General features: G+C 41.7%; 1 protein-coding gene across 1 annotated transcript in view; it reads left to right on the top strand.

Annotated features, from left to right (window-relative positions):
* The window catches only part of LOC130112503 (EGF-like repeat and discoidin I-like domain-containing protein 3), a 154,613-nt gene that overhangs the window by 1,778 nt on the left and 129,148 nt on the right, over window positions 1-23,687 (top strand). The window contains exon 2 of the mRNA XM_056279895.1: window positions 329-457. Within this exon, the coding sequence (XP_056135870.1) occupies window positions 329-457 (129 nt within the window). The remainder of the gene's footprint in view (window positions 1-328; window positions 458-23,687) is intronic.

The raw sequence follows: 23,687 nt of genomic DNA, 5'->3' as shown, positions 1-23,687 counted from the left end.
CCTCATCTCATTTACTGTTGATTTTGGCTGTTTGCAAATTACAATGCCAGGGTAATAATTAGGATTTTGTGTTTGCCTGTGTACACGGAGAGACAAAGTGTGATCGGAATGTGGATATGCATATTAACAGCTTATCCTGAAAGAGACTTCAACCAGGATGTGAATTTATCTCCGGGAACAGTGTGCTTGTAAATGCCCTCTCAAGGGGAATGCTGTAACACAGCATCATTGTGTCACAATAGGTGCCTACGTGATTATTGTATATGTCCCAAAAGATACACAAAATGGATTTTAGATGGTTGTTTGCCTTCTCTTTTTTTCCACTTAGGTCCTTGCCATCCCAACCCTTGCCACAACAGAGGAATGTGTGAGATCAGTGAGACTTACAGGGGGGACACATTTATTGGATATGTCTGCAAGTGTCCACCAGGCTTCAGTGGGATTCACTGCCAACACAGTAAGTTTGACATTCATCCCCTGCACTTTTTGTTACTGATGTATATATCGTTGCCGTTTCTAAAATCCCTGAGGCTCCATATGTGTAATCCTGTTAAGGCCAGTAGGACTCGTAGGAGTTTAGGACCCAAAAGCAGACTCGGTAGACAAAAGGGGAAGACTTTATGGATGTTTAATGAAATTAGAAGTCACTGCAGGATGTCACGAAATGTAGGCAGCAAAAACAAAGGGCAAGATGCAGTCCAACCGAATAATTACAAAAAGGGGGGAAAAAAATCACAGCAAACTTAAAGGGAGGGCTCAGACAAAATAAGTTGTCAGAACAGGCAGAGAGCTCAAGGCACCGAGCGACAATAAATCGGGCAAAGGCAACAAGGGGCTTTAGAGAATTCATTTGGCGGAAGACAAGACTTAGGTCAAAGAGCAAAATATTAAACAAGACTAGCTTCACAATGAAGAGACGTCTTGGCGAGCGAATGTTGCGTGGAGTATTGCTCCGGGCACAGCTTAAAAGCTGTGGCTGATGAGATGAGCAGCAGCAGATGTGGGATACACAGGGTTGACTGATGACAAAACCAGGGACAGGAACTGATGTGACAAAACGGGTGAGAACTTCAAAATAAAACAGGAAGAACAACAGACAACAATAATGTACTGGGCTGACTGACTGAAACTATGGGAGACAATGACTGCTGAATAACTGACTGAACAAAACTGGGAGACAAGTAACAAATCCATTTTAATTCTACTGAATTTGAATATGAAATAAAAATGAAAGATGAGGGATTATCACTTTGTGTCTTACTGTATATTTCTTCAAAATAACACTGGTTTTAATGTGGGGGGGGGGGAACCCAATATGAATGTCCTTGTGCAGTGAATAACTGGTGTGCACCTGACATTATGCAAGTCTGTTGAAAGGATGAGTTCAGCAAAATGATAGTAAGTTAAGATGAGGAAAGAAGTGCTGAACTTGCTTTCTCATAATGAAAGGTTAGAGTCAGAGTGTTTTTGCTGCCTGTAAGGTAATATATTGTGTTGAAAAATGAGCGTTGCTTTCCATCCCACTAAAATTTATGTTCTTTCTCTCAAAGCAATTCCTTCAGTCTTAGCTAATTATGATTTTTTTTCAGGTATTTTACAGAGAACGGCATAAGATTGTAAAGTCAGCATAAAATCTCTTTAGAAAAATAGAATTAAACAACAAAAAAAATGAACACGCTCTTTTGTAATTGCAGGTTTTTTTTAGTCACCTCCTCCATGTCTCAGTAAAAAAAAAGTTTTCATGCAGTTTTTTTCCCCTCCTGTATCTGTGTTGATAGTCCACTCCTTATTAGTTGAGCACTTATAACACCATTGATGGTTTCGGAAAAAGATGGTATATATATATATATATATATATATATATATATATATATATATATATATTCAAACAATCCTAAGCTATTTGATATGGTGACTCTTCAGAGCAAAAAGGAGCAGCTAAATAGAGTTGTTTTGACATTTTCAAAAAATTACTTGATGTGACTTTTTTTTTTCAGCGCATGCAGTAACAAAAGCAGTTACTGTTGTCAGCAGTTTACAGGTTTTGCAGCAAATATTTAAGAGTAACTAAACCCTAGACCACTTTAGTGAATTTGCTGACATCTACAGGTTAAAAACCATGTAAAGGTTAAAAACATGCCAGGCTTGTCTTGGTACTCTGTGGTGTTAGCATAGCAGGATAAACAGCTGTAGCTAATAAGTGTGTTTAAGGGTCTGTTTGCTTTAGGTGGGCCAGCACATCTATCAGCATTGACAGTCAGTAGCCAGCACTAACTGTTATCAGTAGTACTATCAGTGCTGGTTCTTTGGCACACCAACATCCAACAGACCCATAATGTTATTAGCTGCAGCTGTGCTTATCCTGCTATGCTGACATCACAGAGTACCAAGACCAACCTGCTGTGTTTTTAGCCTTTGCATGGTTTTTCAACCTGTAGATTTCAGCAATTCATTAATCCATCCATCCATTATCAAAACCACTTATCCTGCTCTCAGGGGGACTGCTGGGATCTCTCAGGGGGATTGCTGGGATAGGCTCCAGCAATTCATTAATATGAAACAATATTTTGTTTCATTTCATGTTCACCAGTGCGTGAAATGAAATGACAAATAAATTTTCCCAATTCCTGAATATGGTCCAGGGTCTGGTTACTCTCTAAATGCTGTCACATTTTTTGTGTCTGAGAACTGGCAGGACTAGTTGACAAAAAGTATATCGACTTCCTGACAGTGAAGCATAATGATTGTGTCTGTTTATTTGAAAGGGAATAGAAAGCAGATGAATCAAAATTTAACTAAGTGAGCGACAAGTACACAAGTACCTGTGTCCATTCACAGCTTGTCCTGAACCCTTCACAAAACCTGGGATTTGCTCAGAATGAGCAAATTATGTCTTGTTTGTGAGAGCTAAATGTTCTTAAATCCTGCTGGAGGACATGTAGGCCAACTCCTGTGGTTCTCCTCTTTCTGTCTGCTTGGCTGAACAACCATTTCTCATTGCCGGTGTAAGTAATGAAAAGGGGATTTTATGTATCCTAGTGGAAGAAAAACGGTTTGGGCCAATGGACACCTATTGATTTATTGCTATGATATGACATGGTTAAGCAATATTTACCCACCTGGATCTGCCTTATAACCCGGCCAGGCTTTTCCAATTATATCAAGGTTGAACATGAGCCAAACATGTTACAGCTATTCAAAAAGGAAGAGGTTTTTAGAAATATAATCTCTGGTAAAAAAAAAAAAAAGAATTTTTTATTGTCAGACTTTCTGATGATTTCATTATACTAGGATTGTTCTTATTTACTTTACCTTGTTTAGTTTTCTTCTTACAGTATTTATACTAGATGTGTTCCAGTTTGTCATGAACTCCCACAATGAAAAAAAAGATTTTAGTATTCCACCAACTTCTAATCACAGGTTTCAAGAAATTTTGTTATAGATTAGCCATACTCTGTATGTCCCAATAATCCGATAAACATGAAAATTTAAGACATTGAAAAAGTGACCATATGAAGTCTGACTTTATCAACCTCATAACATCCTGGTTGACTCTGGCTAGAATTATGGATGAGCAACTATTTAGCATTCATGCTATAATTCAGTTATTGTTTTCCATTAAGCCTTTAGGGTGATATGAAACCAATTTGATATGGGCTGAATACAAATTAATTGCTGCCAGTTTTCTTTACAGTCATTACAGTCAATTGAGAGACAAAGCGATAGAAAGCAAGAGAAAAAATAATTGTGTCTGAAGACATTAATAATAAAATCTAGTGTCTGAATGATTTCTGCAATTAAATGATAAAGGCATGCAAATTTTGCCCTGAGAATGACAGCTTAACTGGCTTTGTTAGGATACGGGTGGCCCTTAAAATGGTTGATGAGCATAATGAAAAAAAAATATGGCTAAGAACTTTGTAGAAAACCAGCAGACAAATAAGATGAAGGGAAGTGTCTGGCTATCAAACACTTTCTAACACTTAAACATCTCATAAAAACTAAGTAGAAGTGCTTTGAAATAAATTGCCTAATGTCAAGACACTGAAAAAAACAATCACTATCAGTCTTTACTCTTCTGTCTTTAGTCGTACTTGTAACATTTTAAATAGAGTTTAACGTCAATTGTTCATCCATGACAGTACCGTAGCACACCAGTTATAAAGTCAGTTGTTAACAAATGATTACTATGAATGGCCTCTATTTTCTATAATTTCCATGCATCTTCAAAAACAACGTCCTTAAGACGGGAAACAGTCTGATCCACTTGCAAAGTAAGAAGCTATTATGACACTTTTTTTTCTACTTTTTTACCTTACAATGGTCAGAAATAAAGCAGCAAGTTGCAGGATTCTGATATTATAACAGTTGTTCAGAGAGACTGGTTTAAGAAAAGGTCATGGTTGAAAAAGCCAAGTTATTAAAACTGAAATCTTTTCAGTCAGTTTATGAATTTAACTAGAAGAGTGCACTCAGTAGATTGCAGATCCCCACCAGGCATATCTCCCCTTCTCCGGTGCTCGGACTTAGGTGACAAACCAGCTGAGGAGTTGGCACTCAGCTGATGTGTAAAAGTTTTTAAAAGGTTCTGAATCACCGCAACTATGAGACGTCCTTAATCATACATAGGGATGCCCCCCGAAACCCGGTTCTAAACGGGAACCGGTTCTAAATTAGTAAAAACAGGAGCATTTTTAAGATCCGACGTTTTCGGTTCTGCTATCGGTAGTCGGTAGGTACTCGAGAAATCATGGAGTGAGATTTATATTGTGGCAATTGTGTTTTTCGAGGAATTTAAACGTCGCGAACATAATCTTGTTTGCCGTTTTCTCCATCTCTCTGTCTCACTCTCTTACTGCGCGAGGGGCGAGGCTGTGCTGTGCTCCACACACTCGCTCACACACGCACAGACCGCTCTGCTCAAGGGCTCATCATGGCGGAGAGAACTAAACCTTCAAAAGTTCGGGTATATTTTTCAAAAGTCGATGACAACAACGCTCGTTGCCACAAGTGCAACAAATCATTTGCCAGTAAGGGTGGCAATACAAGCAATCTGTCGAAACATCTTTTGTCGAAACATGTTATTAATCTGCAGAAATGCGGAGTTTTCCACTGCTTTGCTCGTAGTGTTCCATCCACGTCCACTGCAGGTAAGCCGTATGAGCCATAGATACGGAGTTAGCTAGGCTAATAACGACTTATTACGAATAGGCCAATAAATAAAATATAATTGCGTAGCTAATTGTTTAGCTACAAATATATAAGCCATAGATACGCAGTTAGCTAGGCTAATAACGAATTATTACGAATAGGCCAATAAATAAAATATAATTGCGTAGCTAATTGTTTAGCTACAAATATATAAGCCATAGATACGCAGTTAGCTAGGCTAATAACGAATTATTACGAATAGGCCAATAAATACAATGTAATTGCTTAGCTAATTGTTTAGCTACAAATATATAAGCCATAGATACGGAGTTAGCTAGGCTAATAGCCGGGGACACTATAAGTCAGGAGAGATCACGACTCCTGCCGGAGAAGGCAGATATGTTGATTTTTCTGCAGAAGAACTGTTAGGATAATGTTCTAGGTTCTTGTTTGTTTGAACTTCCGTTAGCCTTTTGCTGTAAAAATCTATTTTTAATATATTTTTTTTCTTTATCTTTATCTACTTTTATTTTTTATCTTATTTGTTGTTGTTGAATGTTGATTATAAAGTCTATAATTCAGATGCATTTAAAACATTGCTGCTGCTGTTGCTGCTGAATAAATAATATTTGTTTATATTTATATAAAGTTATATAATAGAATAATAAAGCAATGTCGATTCTGTTCTTAAGTGTCTTTTTTTCCTGCATAATAATCAAAAAGAACCGATAAGAGTATCGATAAAGTACCGAACCGATAAGAGTATCGATAAGAGTAGTAGTATCGATAAAATCCTAACGATACCCATCCCTAATCATACAGTCATAATGGCACAAAATTTTCTAGGCTGACAGGCCCAGTAGTGTGAGATTAGCAGTGGACAGGTACATGCAAACCCGTGTTTTTCCTGCCATTATGACAAGACTTTTGCATAGGGCCCAAGTCGATTGAATGGGAAAGATGGTAAAAGAAAAAAAAATATATTCAGTGCTCAAGCTAAAAAAAAATTGACCTAATAAGACGTTTTGCCTGTCAGTCTGTGGCTGTGCAGCCTCCTAGGTGGCCTTCCCCCTCTCCTTCTCCTTCACCCAACAGTCATAATTTCCACCAGCACCCTGCTGGCCAACACTACCGGTGGTGGTTGTTGGTAACCTGGGCCTTGACCGATCCAGTTTGGAAATCTGATTTATGATCCGCATATTTGATTTTGCCCTGTGATGGCCTGGCGGCCTGTCCAGGGTGTCTCCCCGCCTGCTGCCCAATGACTCCTGGGACAGGCTCCAGCATCCCCACGACCCTGAGGGCAGGATAAGCGGTTTGGATAATGGGTGGATGCAATAAAGCAGGGTAAACCATTTACGCTCGCGCAAGCGCCACTCACATCTACAGTTGACTCGGATCGGAAAGCGACAATAAAATGCAACACCTCCTGTTTTGACTGCAACCTAGAGGATGTTGGTCCTTTATAACTTTGGCATTTTTGGATTATCAAAATTCTTTTATTAGCTTCTGATCATGTTGCTGCTCGATCTGAGTCAACCGTAGATGTGAGTCACGCATGCGCATGGTTGACTCAGAGCGGGCAGCGATGGAAAGCAGCGTTGCTCGAGTGAGCTAGAGAGTGAATGAAGAGAGGGAGCGGCGATAACAAGAACAAAGTTTTTCGAAGGTTTTTAATCACCACAACAACAGGAGGTTCTTCGTCATAGACAACTATGCAGAAAAAAATTAGGCTGATAGGTCCAGTAGTTTGCACAATCAGCCATGGAGACACACACACACACACACACACACACACACATACACACACACGACGACCAAACATTGACTTGGGCTTTTTTATTATTCAAAGTAATTTCATCTTTATTGTAAATTGTATTTTAGAGACATATTTGAACTTTTTATAATACAAGCATTTTGACATGTTTTAGCTTTATGGATTGGGATCATAATATAACAGCACTAACTAGCATTGGCCCAGATTCTCAATATTGCATACACAGTACATTAACAATACAGCAGCATAATATTGTAAACGCAGAAGCTGAACAAAACTCCTTACTGGTGTGGTTACCTGCTGGCTATGCCACATCCCGAAATCCAATTTCACAGTTTTGAGCATTATCCTAAATACAGACAGTATTACACACCCTGCATTTTGGACCAGTTTTAGAGGCAGAAATGGTATTGAACAGCGAGAGAAAATAAAATCTAGTCAAGTCTTTTTTTTGATGGCAAGTCTCTGCTTGAGCACACTTTATTCCATCTTTAGCTGTGAAAAGAGTCTGAGGGTAGATATCAGAAGCTTCGCTGGAAAATTCACAGCTTGAGGTGACGGCTGAGGTGCATTCATCACAGATAGGGCTAAGAATCAAAATTTCACACGTTTCATTCTAAGCAGCCATAAAGTAGGCTAAACATCTCAATTATGCAGAACAAAAAGTCTACAAGAACATCTTGTGCTAAACTCAAAAATGTTTTGAGTTGCTCATGGTTGGTTTTTGCAAATGGATGAAATTTGAAAGTGGAAATGTCAAGCAAATATGTTAAATTCAGTGTGTACCCTCCACTTTTGGTTTCTGTATGTTTACAGAATTACGTCATTCTTTATGGATAATTTGTTAGAAATATGTTGTTTATTATTTATACTATTATTATTTGTTATGTTTTATTTTATTATATATATATATATATATAGTAAAATAAAAACATAAAAAATAAAACGCCCAACGGCTGCTGGGATGGGCTCTAGCATCCCGCGACCCCGGTTGGGATAAGCGGGTTGGATAATGGATGGCTGGAACATATATATATATATTTATTAATTATTAACTATTGTTATTTGGATTATTATTTTGAGCCTTATTTGTTGAGCATTTTCCCTACCGTTGAGTGTTTCTTTTAACAAAGTTATATATAATATATATATATATATATATATATATATATATGTGTGTGTGTGTGTGTGTGTGTGTGTAGGGCGGCACGATGGTACAGTGGTTAGCACGGTCACCTCACAGCAAGAGGGTCCTGGGTTTGAGCCCCGGGGTAGTCCAACCTTGGGGGGTCGCCCTGGGTTGACCTCTGTGTGGAGTTTGCATGTTCTTGCCGTGTCTGTGTGGGTTTCCTCTGGGTGCTCCAGTTTATTCCCACAGTCCAAAGACATGTAGGTCAGGTGAATCGGCCGTACTAAATTGTCCCTAGGTGTAAATGTGTGTGTGTGTGTGTGTGTGTGTGGGCCCTGTGATGTACTGGTGGCCTGTCCAGGGTGTCACCACACCTGCTGCCCAATGACTGCTGGGATAGGCTCCAGCATCCCCCGTGACCCTGAGAGCATGATAAGTGGTTTGGATAATGGATGGTTGGATGGATGTTTTTATTTTATCATTTGTAATTTCATCCCTTTTGCTTCCAATTTGTCATTCCCAATTACCTTTTTCTTTTATGTTCCTGCAGCTTTAGAGACACGTCAGACCTGTAGGTGTCGGGATTTGAAATGGCAGGACTCCAACTGGCTCCCCAACCAGGGACATTGTCATTATGGTTTCATGTGAGGCACCCTGGCTGCATCAGAGGCAGCTCCGGGGCTCCAACCATGAACTTTTTAGCCAAAGTCCTGTCTGTTGCATTGGTTTATGAGCATTTTTGTTATTATCATACCCTTCGTACCCAAATTGTACGGTGCCATGCCCCTGTGGTGACAAGTGGCAGGTCAGGTAATTTAATATGTCAGCCACTCTGTGAAGACTGGGAATGATCACACCGGTATGGACAAAATTGCAGGAGAAAAGTTTAAAGAGTACGACTTTTAAAAGGGCAGTAAAACTTTTTTGACTTTATTTTTCGTCATTTTTTTTTTAAAGTTAAACATGCTGGTTTGGGCCAAGGATGGCAGAACCGATTGCCCTCATGATAAATTCAACCACAGACAACACACAGCACACAGCCGTTGCCAGGGAGAAAATCGATGTGGTTTTTTTTTTTTTAACATCCAGGCGAAAATGTAAAATTTCAATCAATATCCTCTGAATTTCTTGCTTAATATCTGGGCATCAAAACACTGAGACTCATGTGACGTCGGCGACACATGTAGGGGTGCAGCTCGCTCGACCAATACAATGTGAGCCGAGTAGAATGTAGCCAACTAAATCCCCTGGGTGGACTGGAGAAGCTGGAACATGTTGTTCTGCTACAGCCCTGCCAGCTTTAGTCGAATCCTCACCACCGCCGCTACGGTCCTCTTCATCTACACCCCTTTTTTACCTTTTTCTAAATGTATGTGGGCAGAGACAGACTAAAAATGAGTTCTTACCTATTCGTTAAGCCTACTGAAGTACAAACTTAAGTTGTACCTTGTTTGGTAGATAATTATATATCTTAATTTGCCTCCAAAAATATCCTTTCGACCTGTTGTTGACTTGCTAGCCACATGTTATGAGTAAAGTAAGTTATCTGACATAATAGAATGATCAAGACTATGTTTAATATAATTCTTGGGAAGCTGCCAAATGAGATGAAGCTATGCCATCATCACAGAAAGTAGAATCCGTTACCGTTACTAATATTTAAAGGTATTTTCTAAGGGTCTTGAAATATTGGCTATCATTTGAAGTAGTAGTAGGTTATGTCTTCACAGAAAGACTCGGTTCATCTGGACACACCGTTTTTTGAGAGAGAAATATTTCATCACTCATCTAAGTACCCTCTTCAGTCTCAGCTGACTGCACTTATCCCCACCCTCATAAACAATACAGTGGAATAATGACCGAAACCAACGATCAGTTTTATATGCAAATAGGTGTGATCATTAACTAGAGTTACAATGGCCTTCCCTCTTCACATAGATGGCCTCTTTGATTCCCCATTCAAACAAGCATTCCTCCTTATCAAGGATGTGCACATCCTCGTCCTTGAAAGAGCGGCCACTGGCCCGTAGATGAGTGTAGACTGCAGAGTCCTGGCCTGACGTGTTAGCTCTCCTGTTGAGTTTCCCCGATGTACAAGTCACGGCAATCCTCCTGGCACTTAAGAGAATACACCATATTGCTCTGTTTGTACTGGGGGACCCGATCCTTGTGGTGAACCAGTTTCTGGCGCAGCGTGTTTTGGGGTTTGAAAGCAACTGAGAATGCGGTATTTGGAAAAGACGCGTCTCAATTGTTCCAAATCTCCCGCCACATACGGTGAAGAACTGGGGGGGGGGGTAAGAGTACATCTGTCACCATTTTACAATGCTGTGATTGCAGCTATTCCCAAATCCTCCATGAAAAGTTCACATTGCCATTGTAACTCTAGTTAATGGTCATGGCAGTTTGCATAAGAAACCTGTGTTAGATCAACAGTTTCGGTCATTATGCCACTGTATTGTATATAAGGGTGGGGGGTACCTGCAGTCGGCTGATACTGATGAATTCACTTAGATGAGTGATGAAACATTTCTCCCACTCAACTCTGTATCCAGATGAACTGATTCACCTTTCTGCAATTTCCTTACCTGGATCATTGAGCATGCATAAAGACACATGCCGTCATGTTTGATCAAAGAGAAATTAACTTTAAAGGGGGAGTAGTTTTCCCTTTCCAAGCAGTTTTATATAGAAGCTTCCCATCTATGTAAACACACTAGCTTTTTTTCCACCCCTTAAACAGTTTTTTTTTCTAGTTTGATTGGAAAAGATTCCCTCCCACCTTGAAAGCCACAGACTATTTTACAGGCATGGAGCACAAACACAATGAGACGGCACTCTGACTAGTGGACAGTACTCCCAGACCTCCTATAGGAGCTCCTATACCATTCTCGCCACTAAGCTAAAGAAACTGAGCACAACAGCAAAGTGGTTACTCAGTACGGCGCAGTGGTGTGGAGCCAGATTTATATCTTGAATGGGAAAATATTTTGACAGAAGACGATGCAGCACCTCAGAGTTAGAATGGTTAGCTGGTTTCAGCCTTTGTTTTTCTGCAGATGATTTGAGGTTTGAAACAAGTTTACATTTTTTAATGATATCGCTAACAAAACAGATTAACATTAGCATTACATAGCTAAACTGATTTACATGTGATGCATAACTCCAAAACTAATAACACTGAGTGATTTAACTTGATGCATGCTCAGTAATCCGGCTAAGGGGGGTGTCCGGGTGGTGTGGCGGTCTATTCCATTGCCTGCCAAAATGGGGATCGCAGGTTCGAAACGCTGTGTTACCTCCGGCTTGGTCGGGCGTCCCCTACAGACACAATTGGCCATGTCTGTGGGTGGGAAGCCTTGTGTGAGTATGTGTCCTGGTTGCTGCACTAGCGCCTCCTCTGGTCGGTTGGGGCACCTGTTCAGAGGGGTGGGGGAACTGGGGGGAATAGTGTGATCCTCCCATGCCCTACATCCCCCTGGTGAAACTCCTCACTGTCATTGAAAAGAAGTGGCTGGCAACTCCACATGTTTCGGAGGAGGCATGTGGTAGTCTGCAACCCTCCCCGGATCAGCAAAGGGGATGGAGCAGGATGGTTCAGAAGAGTGGGGTAATTGGTCAGATACAATTGGGGAGAAAAAAAAGGGGGGGGACAATAATCCAGCTAAGGAAATCACAGAAAGTTGAATCAGTTCATCAGTGTTTATTGAGAGGACTGTTTCATCACTCATCTAAGTGACCTCTTCAGTCTCAACTGACTGCAGGTATCCCCACCCTTATAAACAATACAGTCGCTTAACGACCGAACCAACGATCAGTTTCATATGCAAATTGCCGTAGCCATTAACTAGAGTTACAATGGGCCTGTGTACGATACACAGGATTGGGAAATAGCTGCAGTCACAGCATTGTAAGAGCTCAACTGAATGGGAAGAGGGAACGACAGGGGGGGGGGTATATCTGTTGCCACTTTACAATGCTGTGATTACAACTATTCCCCCATCTTTTGTGAATAGTAAACGTAGCAATTGTAACGTTACTTAATGGTCAGAGCAATATGCATATGAAACCAATCGTTGGTTTGGTCATTATGCAACTGCATTGTTTATAAGGGTGGGGACACCTGTTAGTCAGTTGAGACTGAAGAGGTCACTCAAGTTGGTGAAGAAACGTTTCTCCCAATAAATGTCGTGTCCTGATTAACTGATTCAACTTTCTACGATTGAGTGATTTATTTCTAAGGTTAATAATTAACTGTGCAGCAGAGTGGATTATCTGTTTCCTCACATGAAGAAGGCCCTGGAGTCAATCCTGGCCCTGATGTGTGGAGTGTGCATGTGTCTTCTCATGTTTACTGCCATGGCCCAAAAACGTGCTTGACATGTTAATTGTTCTGATGGTGTGTACATGCACGGTGATGGACTGGCAACATGGCCAAGGTGTCTCCTGAGCTTCTGCTCTGTGTAAGCTGTAAGTGGCTGCAGCCTGAGGCAGCCCTGAAAGTGTGGATAATAAACGGATATGAATCTCTTTTCATTTATTTAAAATTGGGTACTTGTGGCTGGCTCTGGAGCATTAGTATTTCTTCTTGTTAGAACAATATTCTTCTCACCAATTTAGCAGTTCATTCTGCTTCACCCGATACGCAGTCAGGTGCATAGTGAGCAAACACAACAAAGAATTGGACTGACCCTGGCTAGTGCATTGTTTTGCCACTCACGCCGAAGCCCTGCAGTTTTTATAAGCCAGGGAAGAAATTGTTGGCTTACTGACATGCAGTTATAAAGCTATTGGAGTGGCTGAGTTTTCTCCTCATGGACTCACTCACCCACCAAGCTACCAAGTTGCTTTTTTTTGGGGGGGGGGTTCCCCCTTTTTCTCTCCAATTGTACTTGGCCAAGTACCCTATTTTCCAAGCTGTCCCGGTCGTTGCTCCACCCCCTCTGCTGATCCGGGGATGCGTCCTCCGATACATGTGGAGTTGCCAGCCACTTCTTTTCACCTGACAGTGAGGAGTTTCACCAGGGGGATGTAAGGCAGGGGAGGATCACACTATTCCCCCCAGTTCCCCCTCCCCCCCGACTGACCAGAGGAGGCACTAGTGCAGCGACCAGGACACATACCCACATCCGGCTTCCCACTTGCAGATACAGACAATTGTCTCTGTAGGGACACCTGACCAAGTCAGAGGTAACATGGGGATTCGAACTGGCGATCCCCGTGTTGGTAGGCAACGGAATAGACCGTTACACTATCCGGACGGTGAAGATAACCTAGTTTTTTTCATCTGCTAACCAGCTGTTATAAAGCAGTTAATTTTTTTTGCAAGCCACACAATTTTCAGAGAAAGAGGAGACTGCTTCCGTTTTCTTCCCTTAAAAGTTGATGCAGTTATAAATTAAACTCCGTCAAGATCATAAGACGACAGACGGAGCATCGATGATTTTCAGCTGATCAGCTGTGTGGAGGAAAAGAGACTTTGTTTCGACACCGCACAAAACACAATCTCTCTTTCTGTCTCTCTCTCTCTCGCTCTCTCTCTCTCTGTCTTTCTCATGTATACACCCCATTATATTACTACTCATTGATTGTACCTGATCAGTATTAGTTTGGTAATTAGTGTGATTGTTTTCATGAATTTTTTCACCGGAATAAGCTGTTGTGTGCTGCCTGTTTGTGTTGCAATATTCATCGAAGCCATCCTCTGCCAATCAAAGTACTCAAGTTGGTGCAGCATTGATTAGTCCATGAATGTGAATGGTTCAGTTATGAATGTTGAACACCAAAATTAATGGTTAATACATTTAGGGGACTGATTTGATTACCCTGTTGCACCCACATTGGTCATAACATGTGGACTCTTCAGTCAAAAAACACCAACTAGGCACAAAGTCCATATACATTTGTCCAATTCAGCTGGATACGCATTACATTAAATATAGCTTTTTGTGTAGGTTACCTATAATGGGTGGGCGTTATAAATCTGTCTCGCATTGTTTGACAAAAATCTTGCTGTTCTTCTTGCATTTGGACCGGGTGCATCTGGTATAACTGAGGCTTAAGGCAGCAGTTCTACCCTACTGTCTCTATGTGTGGACCCGGCAGAGAAAATAACAGCATAATTGTGTTTAATCTTTTCTTAAATAACTGGTGCTCCCTCTTCCCATTAGTCTTTTTTCATCCCTCAGGCCCCTGAATGCAGTCCTTTGAGCATAATTTCATCTTGCTTTTTGATCAGCGTGCACATTTTGCCCATTTTTTTTTAAACACTAAAAACGAAGGATTGATTCAGGCTAAATGTACGCTGTGTGGGTTGCTTATAAAGATTGCTTTATTTCTTTTATTTTACAGATTTGTTCATGTATCGACTGTTGCTACCATGACATGTTAGCCCTGCCACCTCCTCAGTTTCTTGCCACAGGATAACAAGCCAGTGTTTACAGGCTGTGGCCTAATGCAGAGCTTTGGGGCCATTACTGTTAGTCAGTTCACCTGGGGTACATCAGAAACTGCCTCTCATCAGGGAAGAGGAAACTGCAACTGAACTTATGTGTGACTTTCTCTGGCGCTTAAGGAAATACTGTATAAGCAACCTTATTATTTTGTTGCAAGGCTAGTAAGAGGATAGCTGGTGGGGTTGTAGTACTATTATATTTCTGATTCTGACTTCCTTGTTTCTTATTTGTTTCTTCCTCCTTCGCATTTATCTCAGCCTTTTTCAACCATTTTGCGTCGCTTGTTTTCACACCAGGAGCAAGTAAACGGAGATTTTGTCTGCATCAAAATCTCTCAGTCATTAATTTTCCACTTTCCTCCATTTGCCGTGGGTCTCTCTCTCTCTGTGAGCCTTTGTCTTTGACCTGTAGGTGTGAGTATGAGTTAAAGGACGGGGGAATAAATGGTCTCCCCTATCCTGTAACCTTTAAACATTGGGATGTAATTTCCCAATTTCCTGGGGTTGTCTTTCTTCCTCGCTCTCCGTAGATAAGGATGCAGAAATCGGACGGCGCTCTCGCCGGCTGCAGCCCCTTCTTCAATATTCCTTCTACCCACACACCTCTTACCTTTTCTAAACCTTCCCGCCTCCCCTTCCCCTATTTTACTAGCGCATACCTTGGTTGTTAGCTGTACCTCCTCAAGCGAAAAATAACTTAACCTTCTCAAATGACACGGCGAGCCTGCCCACTGCTTCACAGGCGGCAACTTTGTGCTGGCTGATAGAGTATGTGTTGTGACGGCAGAGGGGAGCCCTTGTTAGCCAACATTTCTCTCTCTTCTCCCTCGGAGACCTTTGGAAAAACCACTGAGATAGGAAAGTGAGCGAGGGAGAAAGAGTGGAGCGATGGGTTGATTCATGGTTTTGCATTATCTCTCACCATGACTTCACCAGTGATTTGTGCCATTTTACACGAGGCCCCACCGTTCAAGTGGTGCAAGTTCTGATATTTTAAGATTTGGCATGAGTGTTGGCTTTCTTTCTGTGCTGTTTTTTTGTGTGCTGTTATTAATATTTAAAGGTATTTTCTAAGGGTCTTGAAATATTGGCTATCATTTGAAGTATTAGTAGGTTATTCAGTTTTCAGTTCATCTGAAAACAAGACACTGGAGTTTCAGTGGCCATGTGCACTATTCACAGATGATTTGGGAATGTTTGCAATCACAGCATTGTAAGATGGTGATGGATTAACTAGAGTTTCAACAGCCACGCCGATTTGCATATGAAACTGATTGTTGGTTTCGGCCACTGTATTGTGTATAAGCAGTGGGGATACCAGCAGTCAGTTTAGACTGAAGAGGTCACTTAGATGACTGATGCAATGTTTCTGTCAATAAACGTTGTATTCAGATGAACTGATTCAACTTTCTTTAATTTTCTTACCTAAAGACATAGGTTATTTCTCATTAAAAAGGTGATTTGATATTATATGTGCATGTGTATGACATATTGCATGGATCTATCCCGAAAGATACATCCTTGAAACTGATCTATTGTAATTTCAGACTGAACAATAATTGTTGTCCCTGAGCATCATTCTTCCAGACCTAGAATTTAGTGCTCCAGCGGCCCCTCTACCGTGTTACTAACTAACTACTATCACTGCTAGTGCTTCAGCAGTGACTCAAACACAGTGGAAGGCTAATCATGTGGATTCACTGCATGTCTGTTTGTACCTCTGTATGCAGTGAGCTTTATTTATTTGAAGTATTAACAGGTCTAAACCAGACAATCTGGTAACACATTTCCAAATGTGCAATCTACATTTCCATTAAAAAAAACAAAAACAAAACTTTTTTTTTGTAAATCCACAAACTCAACTTCTTATTAATATCAACCGCTCCAGCTATTTTTTTCTTTGTTTATAGCTATGGGTAAATTTGTTAATTCATCCAATGAATAAATAAATAAATAAAAATACTTCAGTTACTGTGATTAGCGTCTGAGATGATAGCACATTTGAATGTTGTTTTAGGGCAGATATCTACATTTGGGTTCTAGAATGTTTTGGGGGTAGGCTTAGTTAATTGGATTTAAATTGAGTTATGGTATGACTAAAACTTATTGGGGGGGGGGGTCCAACAAAGATTTTCCATGGCAAGGAGTCTCAAACCTAACAAAGATTTAGTCATTGTGCCCGAGGTCTGTTGTTGTATGTATAAATCAGTCACTTTAAAAGACCCTTAGGCAGGAAGAGGAGAGTTGCAAATTATTATGCTAATCTACCCACATTTTTTATTTTTATTTGTCAGGGTATAAATAAATTTCTGCATCAGTAAAACTTTTTTTTTCTGTAAGTTTAAGTTGGTAGTAGATCTTTAGTAACTGACTTTGCACAACCCCAAAAACTAGAGCATGTCCTTGAGACGGACACATCAAGTTGACTTTGTTGACTTCAAATTTGTCATGTGCCAGTTTTGAGCGACAGTGAAATCGTTGATTTTTTTTGTTACTTTATTGCAAATAAAAGGTCATTAAATTGGCTCGTAAAATGCCACAGTTATTTTAATCCTTTGTTGCTTTTGAGAGTCATTAATTCACAGTGTTTTATTGATGAGTACCTTCTTAAAATGCAGCGTTGAATACAAGGTCAGTTTCAGCTTAACTGCTCCATGTAGGATTTAGTTTTACTCATGCTTGTTCGAAACACAAACAAGTTAATCCGACAACTGGACTTGGTATATATCCGTGAAGACGTTTTGCCTCTCATCCAAGAGGCTTTATCAGTTCGTGCCTTTCTGACTAGACCAAGCTAGTCTGACAGACTAGCTTGGTCTAGTCAAAGTCGAAACGTCTTCACGGATATATACCAAGTCCAGTTGCACTTGATTCAATTCCTTTGGATAACCATGACCTGGATGAATGACAACATTCACAGACAAGTTAATCCGACAGTTTTATTTCTACCCTAACTAACAAATCAAATCACAAATAAAAAATAAAATAAAATAAAAACCTGCATTGAGTCAGGATCCTAGAATGTGCATTTTTTTGTATCATGCATCTAAAAGTGGGCCTTCTGAAGTCTTCTGAACCGCTGGCTTTAACCACTGGAAGCCTTAAGGCTCTCCCCGATGGTCCATTACTGTGATGGCTCAGTTATGTGGAGAACATGGCCGTTTCCAGAAACCCTTCCAACAACACAGAACCAAACCCAAAGCCCACCCACTGCTCACTGCTTGGGGCCAGAAAACACTGCATTCATACAAAGAGATGAGTGGAGAAACCTCCAGGGAAGGCTCTTCAGTCACCCCCCCCCCCAAAAAATAGAGAAAAACTGGAAGTAAGTTTGTTGACAATCACATAGGTCATTGCATTTCTAAAAGAAGTGAAAAAGCAACAACCAACATAACGTCCCTCGAGGATGACGCAGTGATCCCTGACTTAATACCTGACAATTACAGCAGCAGGATTTTTAAACTGCCCCCCCTTTTTCCAAAATTAACTCCAAGGCAAAATACATAATTCTCCCAAGGTTTCAACCTGATTATGGAGGACAGAATTGTCTAGCTTGAAGAGATATGTGTGCAGATCAATTTTCTTGAGACTTGGGGCCGTATTTTCATGCAGTGGCAGAGTGAAAAATGTAGCTTTGTGCCACCAAAGTATTATTTTCCTCAGGTGCAGTCATGTTTTATCCGTGCGCTGCACCCCTTGGTGACTTAATGACTACACACTGAGGTGGGAGGAGAGGTGCAGTAGGTGTGTCATTGTCAATCTGGTGACGCGCTGCAATTTTGGTGTCAAGAACGACTTGAGATTTGCGCCATCCCCCACCCGCTGGCTTCAGACCTGTTCAACAGCACACTGCACATGGCACGGTCAGGTTTTCTGCCTTTTTCTGCCATTTTCATCACTTCAGTTTATGGAGGTACACCATGAATAAGAGGAACACCAAAGAGCATGTTTATGGATGTGGTGAGGGAGGACATGCAGGTGGCTGGCATGACGGAGGAAGATGCAGAGGACAGGGAGAGATGGAAATGGATGATCCAGCCAAAAGTAGTAGTAGTAGTACTAGTTTATGGAGTTACACCCAAATTGACCGACATGTCTTTATACTTTTCTACATCACACACATAGATAGATAGATAGATAGATAGATAGATAGATAGATAGATAGATAGATAGATAGATAGATAGATAGATAGATAGATAGATAGATAGATAGATAGATAGATAGATAGATAGATAGATAGATAGATAGATAGATAGATAGATAGATAGATAGATAGATGGATGGATGGATGGATAGATAGATAGATAGATAGATAGATAGATAGATGGATGGATGGATGGACGGACAGACATACAGTGCTGCTTGAAAGTATGTGAACCCCTTGAGCAGTTTAGATGTTTCTGTTGTTTTACCATGATTTTCTTATTTTATCATCACCAGTTTTTATGTATGAAATGTCAGATATATGTTTATCAATTGCATGTACTCGTTTAGTGGGACTTGTTTAAGTAGCCCAAAAACTACATGAAACATGGAATTAGTGTATGTGCAAAAGTAAGTGAACCCCCAGCTGCATTGGTTAAGTCAAGCAGGTAACAGACTGTGGTGAAACACATTTGCGTGCTTAATTAATCATTTAAGCAGACCAATGAAATGAGACATCCTTGGGAAAGGGTTTGGCCTGCACTAATTAAAAGAGAGAGGAAACCAACCAAACCACTGTGGTCCCATACAAATCAACAATGCCGAGAGCAAAGGAGATATCCGAGGACATGAAGAAGAGGGTAGTGATAGCCCATCAGTCTGGGGAGGGATATAAGACCATCTCCAAAAGATTCCAGCTCCATCCATCCACTGTAAGACAAATAATTTACAAATGGAGGGCCTTCAACATGACAGCAACTCTGCCTAGAAGTGGACGCCCATCAGAACTATCACCCAGAAGCACCAGAAAAATAATAAATCAGGTAAAGGCCAACCCACACATCACCTCTAGAGAGTTGCAGACCTCTCTGGTAGCATCTGGGACAAATGTGCATGCGTCTACAATCAGACGAAAATTGAATAGCCATGACATTCATGGGAGGATTGCTAGAAGGAAGCCTCTGCTCTCAAAAAATAACAAAGCTGCCCATTTCAACTTTGCCAGAGAGCACTTGGACAAACCAGAGACCTTCTGGAAGTCCATTCTCTGGACAGATGAGTCCAAAATAGAATTATCTGGTCACAATCAAAACCAACATGTTTGGAGAAAAGCCAACACTGCATATGAAGAAAAGAACCTCCTCCCAACAGTGAAGCATGGTGGTGGAAATGTGAAGGTCTGGGGCTGCTTTTCTGCTTCTGGACCTGGACGACTCCATATTATCCAAGGAACCATGAATTGTCCGGCATATCAACAAATTCTTGACCAGGATCTCCTGCTATCAGTCAGGGAGTTGAAGCGGGGATGAAAATGGATTATGCAACAAGACAATTACCCAAAGCATTCCAGCAAAACTACAAAGGAATGGCTTCAGAGAAAGAGGATTCGTACTCTGGATTGGCCCAGTCAAAGTCTGGATCTTAATCCAATTGAAATGTTGTGGCGAGACCTGAAGAAGTTGGTACATACCAGATGTCCCTCCAACCTCTCTCAACTGGCTGAGTTCTGCAAGGAGGAGTGGGCAAAAAGCCCCATAAGCAGATGTGAGAGACTGGTTAGTGGTTACAGAAGACGTTTGGTTAAAGTAATGGCTGCAAAAGGAGGAGCCACAAGCTACTAATACAAGGGTTCACATACTTTTGCACATGTTAAATTTTCAGTTTTTGTGAAATAAACCACCTTTGTTGAATTAAATACTGAAAATATATCTATTTTTGTGTGTGTGTCCATTATTTGGAAGGTGTGTTTTACAAATTGGGATTTGGATGTATGTGTAATAAGCTTATTTTAATGTTTTTTACAAAAACAGTGACCATGTCTGGAGGGTTCACAAACTTTCAAGCAGCACTGTATATCAGTGTATCGAGGGGTTTCAGTCAGGGCCTTCAGTAACAAACTGCAACCCCCACACTCTCTCTGTCTCTCTCTCTCACACACACACACACACACACACACACACACACACACCCCACCATCATCGGTGGTCACACGAGGTTGAGTATGACTGTCCTCCTTCTTGGTCCTTGTGGGTCTTCAGGTGGGCAAAGAGGCTGATCCTGGAGCCGCATATTTTGGTGCAGTGTGGGCAGGGGTGGGCGGTGGTAGTCGTAGGATTGGTTTGGGCCTTTTTGGTGGAAACTCCCTCCTTTCTGAGTCTGTGCTTGTCTTCTGCAGCACAGTGGAGATCATTATTATATAGTGCAGTTCCTTCCCGGACAAGTTTTCTCCAGGTTGCCCTTTTGGTTGCTGTGTCCTCCAGGTCTTAGGGTCTGTGTGGCATTTTTTGATGTTCGCTTGGATGTTATCCTTATACCTTTTCTTTTGACCTCCCGGGGCAAGTTGTCCTGTGAGAAGCTAGGAATATAGGACTTGTTTTGGAAGGTGAGAGTCAGGCATATGGATGACATGGCCAGTCCATCTGAGCTGGTGTTGGGCGACGGTGGCAGTGATAGCGGGAATGTTAGCCTCCTCCAGGATGCTGGTATTGGTGCGTCTATCTTCCCAGGTGATATTGAGGATTTTCTGGAGGCACCTCTGATGTGCCTTCAGGTGCCTGCTCTATGTGGTCCAGGATTCTGATCCATACAGTAGGGTGGGCAACACTACCGCTCTGTAGACCAGAATTTTTGTCCTGGCCTGGAGGTCGCGGTTTTCAAAGACCCTTTTCTCAGTCTTGAGAAAACCCCACTGGCACAGCTGAGGCGGTGGTGTATTTCCTCATCAATGTTAGCTTTGGAGGATAGGAGGCTTCCAAGATACGTAAAGTGGTCCACATTTTCCAGTCTGGTTTTGTCAACAGAGTTAGTTGGGGGTGGAGCAGGGTTATTTGTGTTGGGGGGTGGCTGGTAGAGGATCTGGGTCTTTTTTATGTTAAGGGCCAGACCAAGCTGCTTGTATGCCTTGGCAAAAGCATCCAGAATGCACTATATGTCCTCTTCTGAATGGGCCATGAGGGCATTGTTGTCAGCATACTGCAGCTCCATGAAGGATATGGTGGTGGTTCTGCTTTTAGCCCTGAATCTGTTGATGTTCAGGAGTTGTCCATCGGTTCTGAACATGATTCTGACTCCTTGTGGCAGGTGTTTACCCGTAAGATGGAGGATAGCAGAAATGAAAATGGAGAACAGGATAGGAGCAATGACACAGCCCTGCTTGACTCCAGTGTGAACCCTGAAGGGTACCGTTTCATCTCCACTGCCACTGAGTACTGTGGCTGACATATTGTCATGCAGTAGTCTCAGTATCCGGATGTATTTGTCCGGGCAGCCAAATTTTGCCAGAACCAGCCAGAGAGCGAGCCTGGCGGTTCACAGAATCAAAGGCTTTGGTGAGGTCTAGGAAAGCCATGTATAGTGGTTGATTTCGTTTCTGGCATTTTTCTTGTAGTTGGCGAGCAATGAAAAACATGTACATGGTACCTCTATTTGAGTGAAATCCACTTTGAGACTCAGGGAGAATGTTTTCTGACAGGGGGAGGAGTCTATTAGCCAAAACCCAGGTGAGAGTTTTTCCAGTGGTGGATAGGAGGGAAATGCCACAGTAATTTCTGAAGTCTGCCTTGTCTCCCTTCTTAAAGATGGAGACAATGAGGGCATCCCTAAGTTGTGCACGGATTTCTTCCTTTTTCCATATTTTGAGGAGCGGGGTGTGGATGTGATGAAGGAGAACTGGCCCACCATCCTTCAGGATTTCTGCTGGGATGCAGTCAGGTCCAGCGGCCTTGTTGTTCTTCATCTTCCTTATGGCATGCTGCACCTCGTTCCGACTGGGTGGTGCTCCCATATTCTCGTTGATGGGTTGTCGAGGGAGTTGGCCAAGGGCCTCCATCTCAGCAGTTGCGTCCCAGTCCAGTAGCTCCTCATAAAGCTCTTTCCGTCTGTTGGTCATTGACTTATTATCTTTCAGCAGCATTAGCCCATCTTTGGAGTGAAGGGGGGCTAGGCAACGGTGGCTGGGGCCATATACTGCTCTTGTGGCATCGAAGAAACCTCTGGTATCCCCACAATCAGCAAGCTGCTGGATCTCCAGAGCCGTCTTTGTCCACCACTGGTTCTTCATTTGCCTATCCCGAGATTGAACAGCTGCCTTTGATTTGGCATGGGTTACTCTTTTAGCCTTGCAGTTGATGTCATTTTGCCAGGCAATGAAGGTTTGCCACTTGATGTCAATGAGCTTTTGGATTTCGATGTCATTCTCATCATACCAGTCTTGATGTTTCTGGGTTTTGTAGCCAAGGGTGCTTTTGCAGGAGTCCATGGTGATAGACTTAAACAGGTCCCAGTGTGTATCAATATCTTCTGGGTATTGCTTGGGCAGAGCAGCGCTGAGAGTAGCCTGGAGTTGTTCTTGAAAGGTGGTGACACCCTACCCTACATGGCCACGCGCAAAACGGAGGGGTAAGCAAGGGGGGGGATTGGCATTGGACCTTACTGTGCTCTGGAAAGGCTGAGACCTTTATTCGTATGTCAAACTTGAAGAACTGATTCCACGGAAGAGGAATCACTGTGTTAATTGAATAAAGGCTATTTATCTTTAACATACACACACACACACACACACACACACACACACACACACACACACACACACACACACACACACAAACTTGAACTTGAATTACTCCGTCAACCCTTAGTCACCTAGTTTATCCTCTATTCGGAGCTTTTAAAGGGATCAGCTCTTTACTGGGGCCTAATTGTGTAAGGCAAATAAAGTCACTTGGGCTGAACTGTCAACTGCTGGTCTGTGCAGTATGGATGGACCATTGGCGGATGGCCAGAGCATAAATACAGACACAATTGCAAATCCCAGGTGGCAGGAACAGTTAAAACTAGACCTGCCAAGGGCTTTTAGATGGCACGGGCTGTCAAAACAGAAAAAAAACAAATGTTTAATTTGACTTGGCAGAGCTGCAATAATCATGGATGATCAATGTGCGGCCAACATTATGTCACTGTCACCTGATTTATTGCAGACTGGGATTTCCCAGATTTTGAAAAGGATGATTTGATAGGGTGATGGATTTATGCA

This window comes from Lampris incognitus, chromosome 1 (genome assembly GCF_029633865.1).
Source record: "Lampris incognitus isolate fLamInc1 chromosome 1, fLamInc1.hap2, whole genome shotgun sequence".
NCBI classification, from domain to species: domain Eukaryota; kingdom Metazoa; phylum Chordata; class Actinopteri; order Lampriformes; family Lampridae; genus Lampris; species Lampris incognitus.
This window is presented reverse-complemented; position numbering and strand designations above follow the sequence as displayed.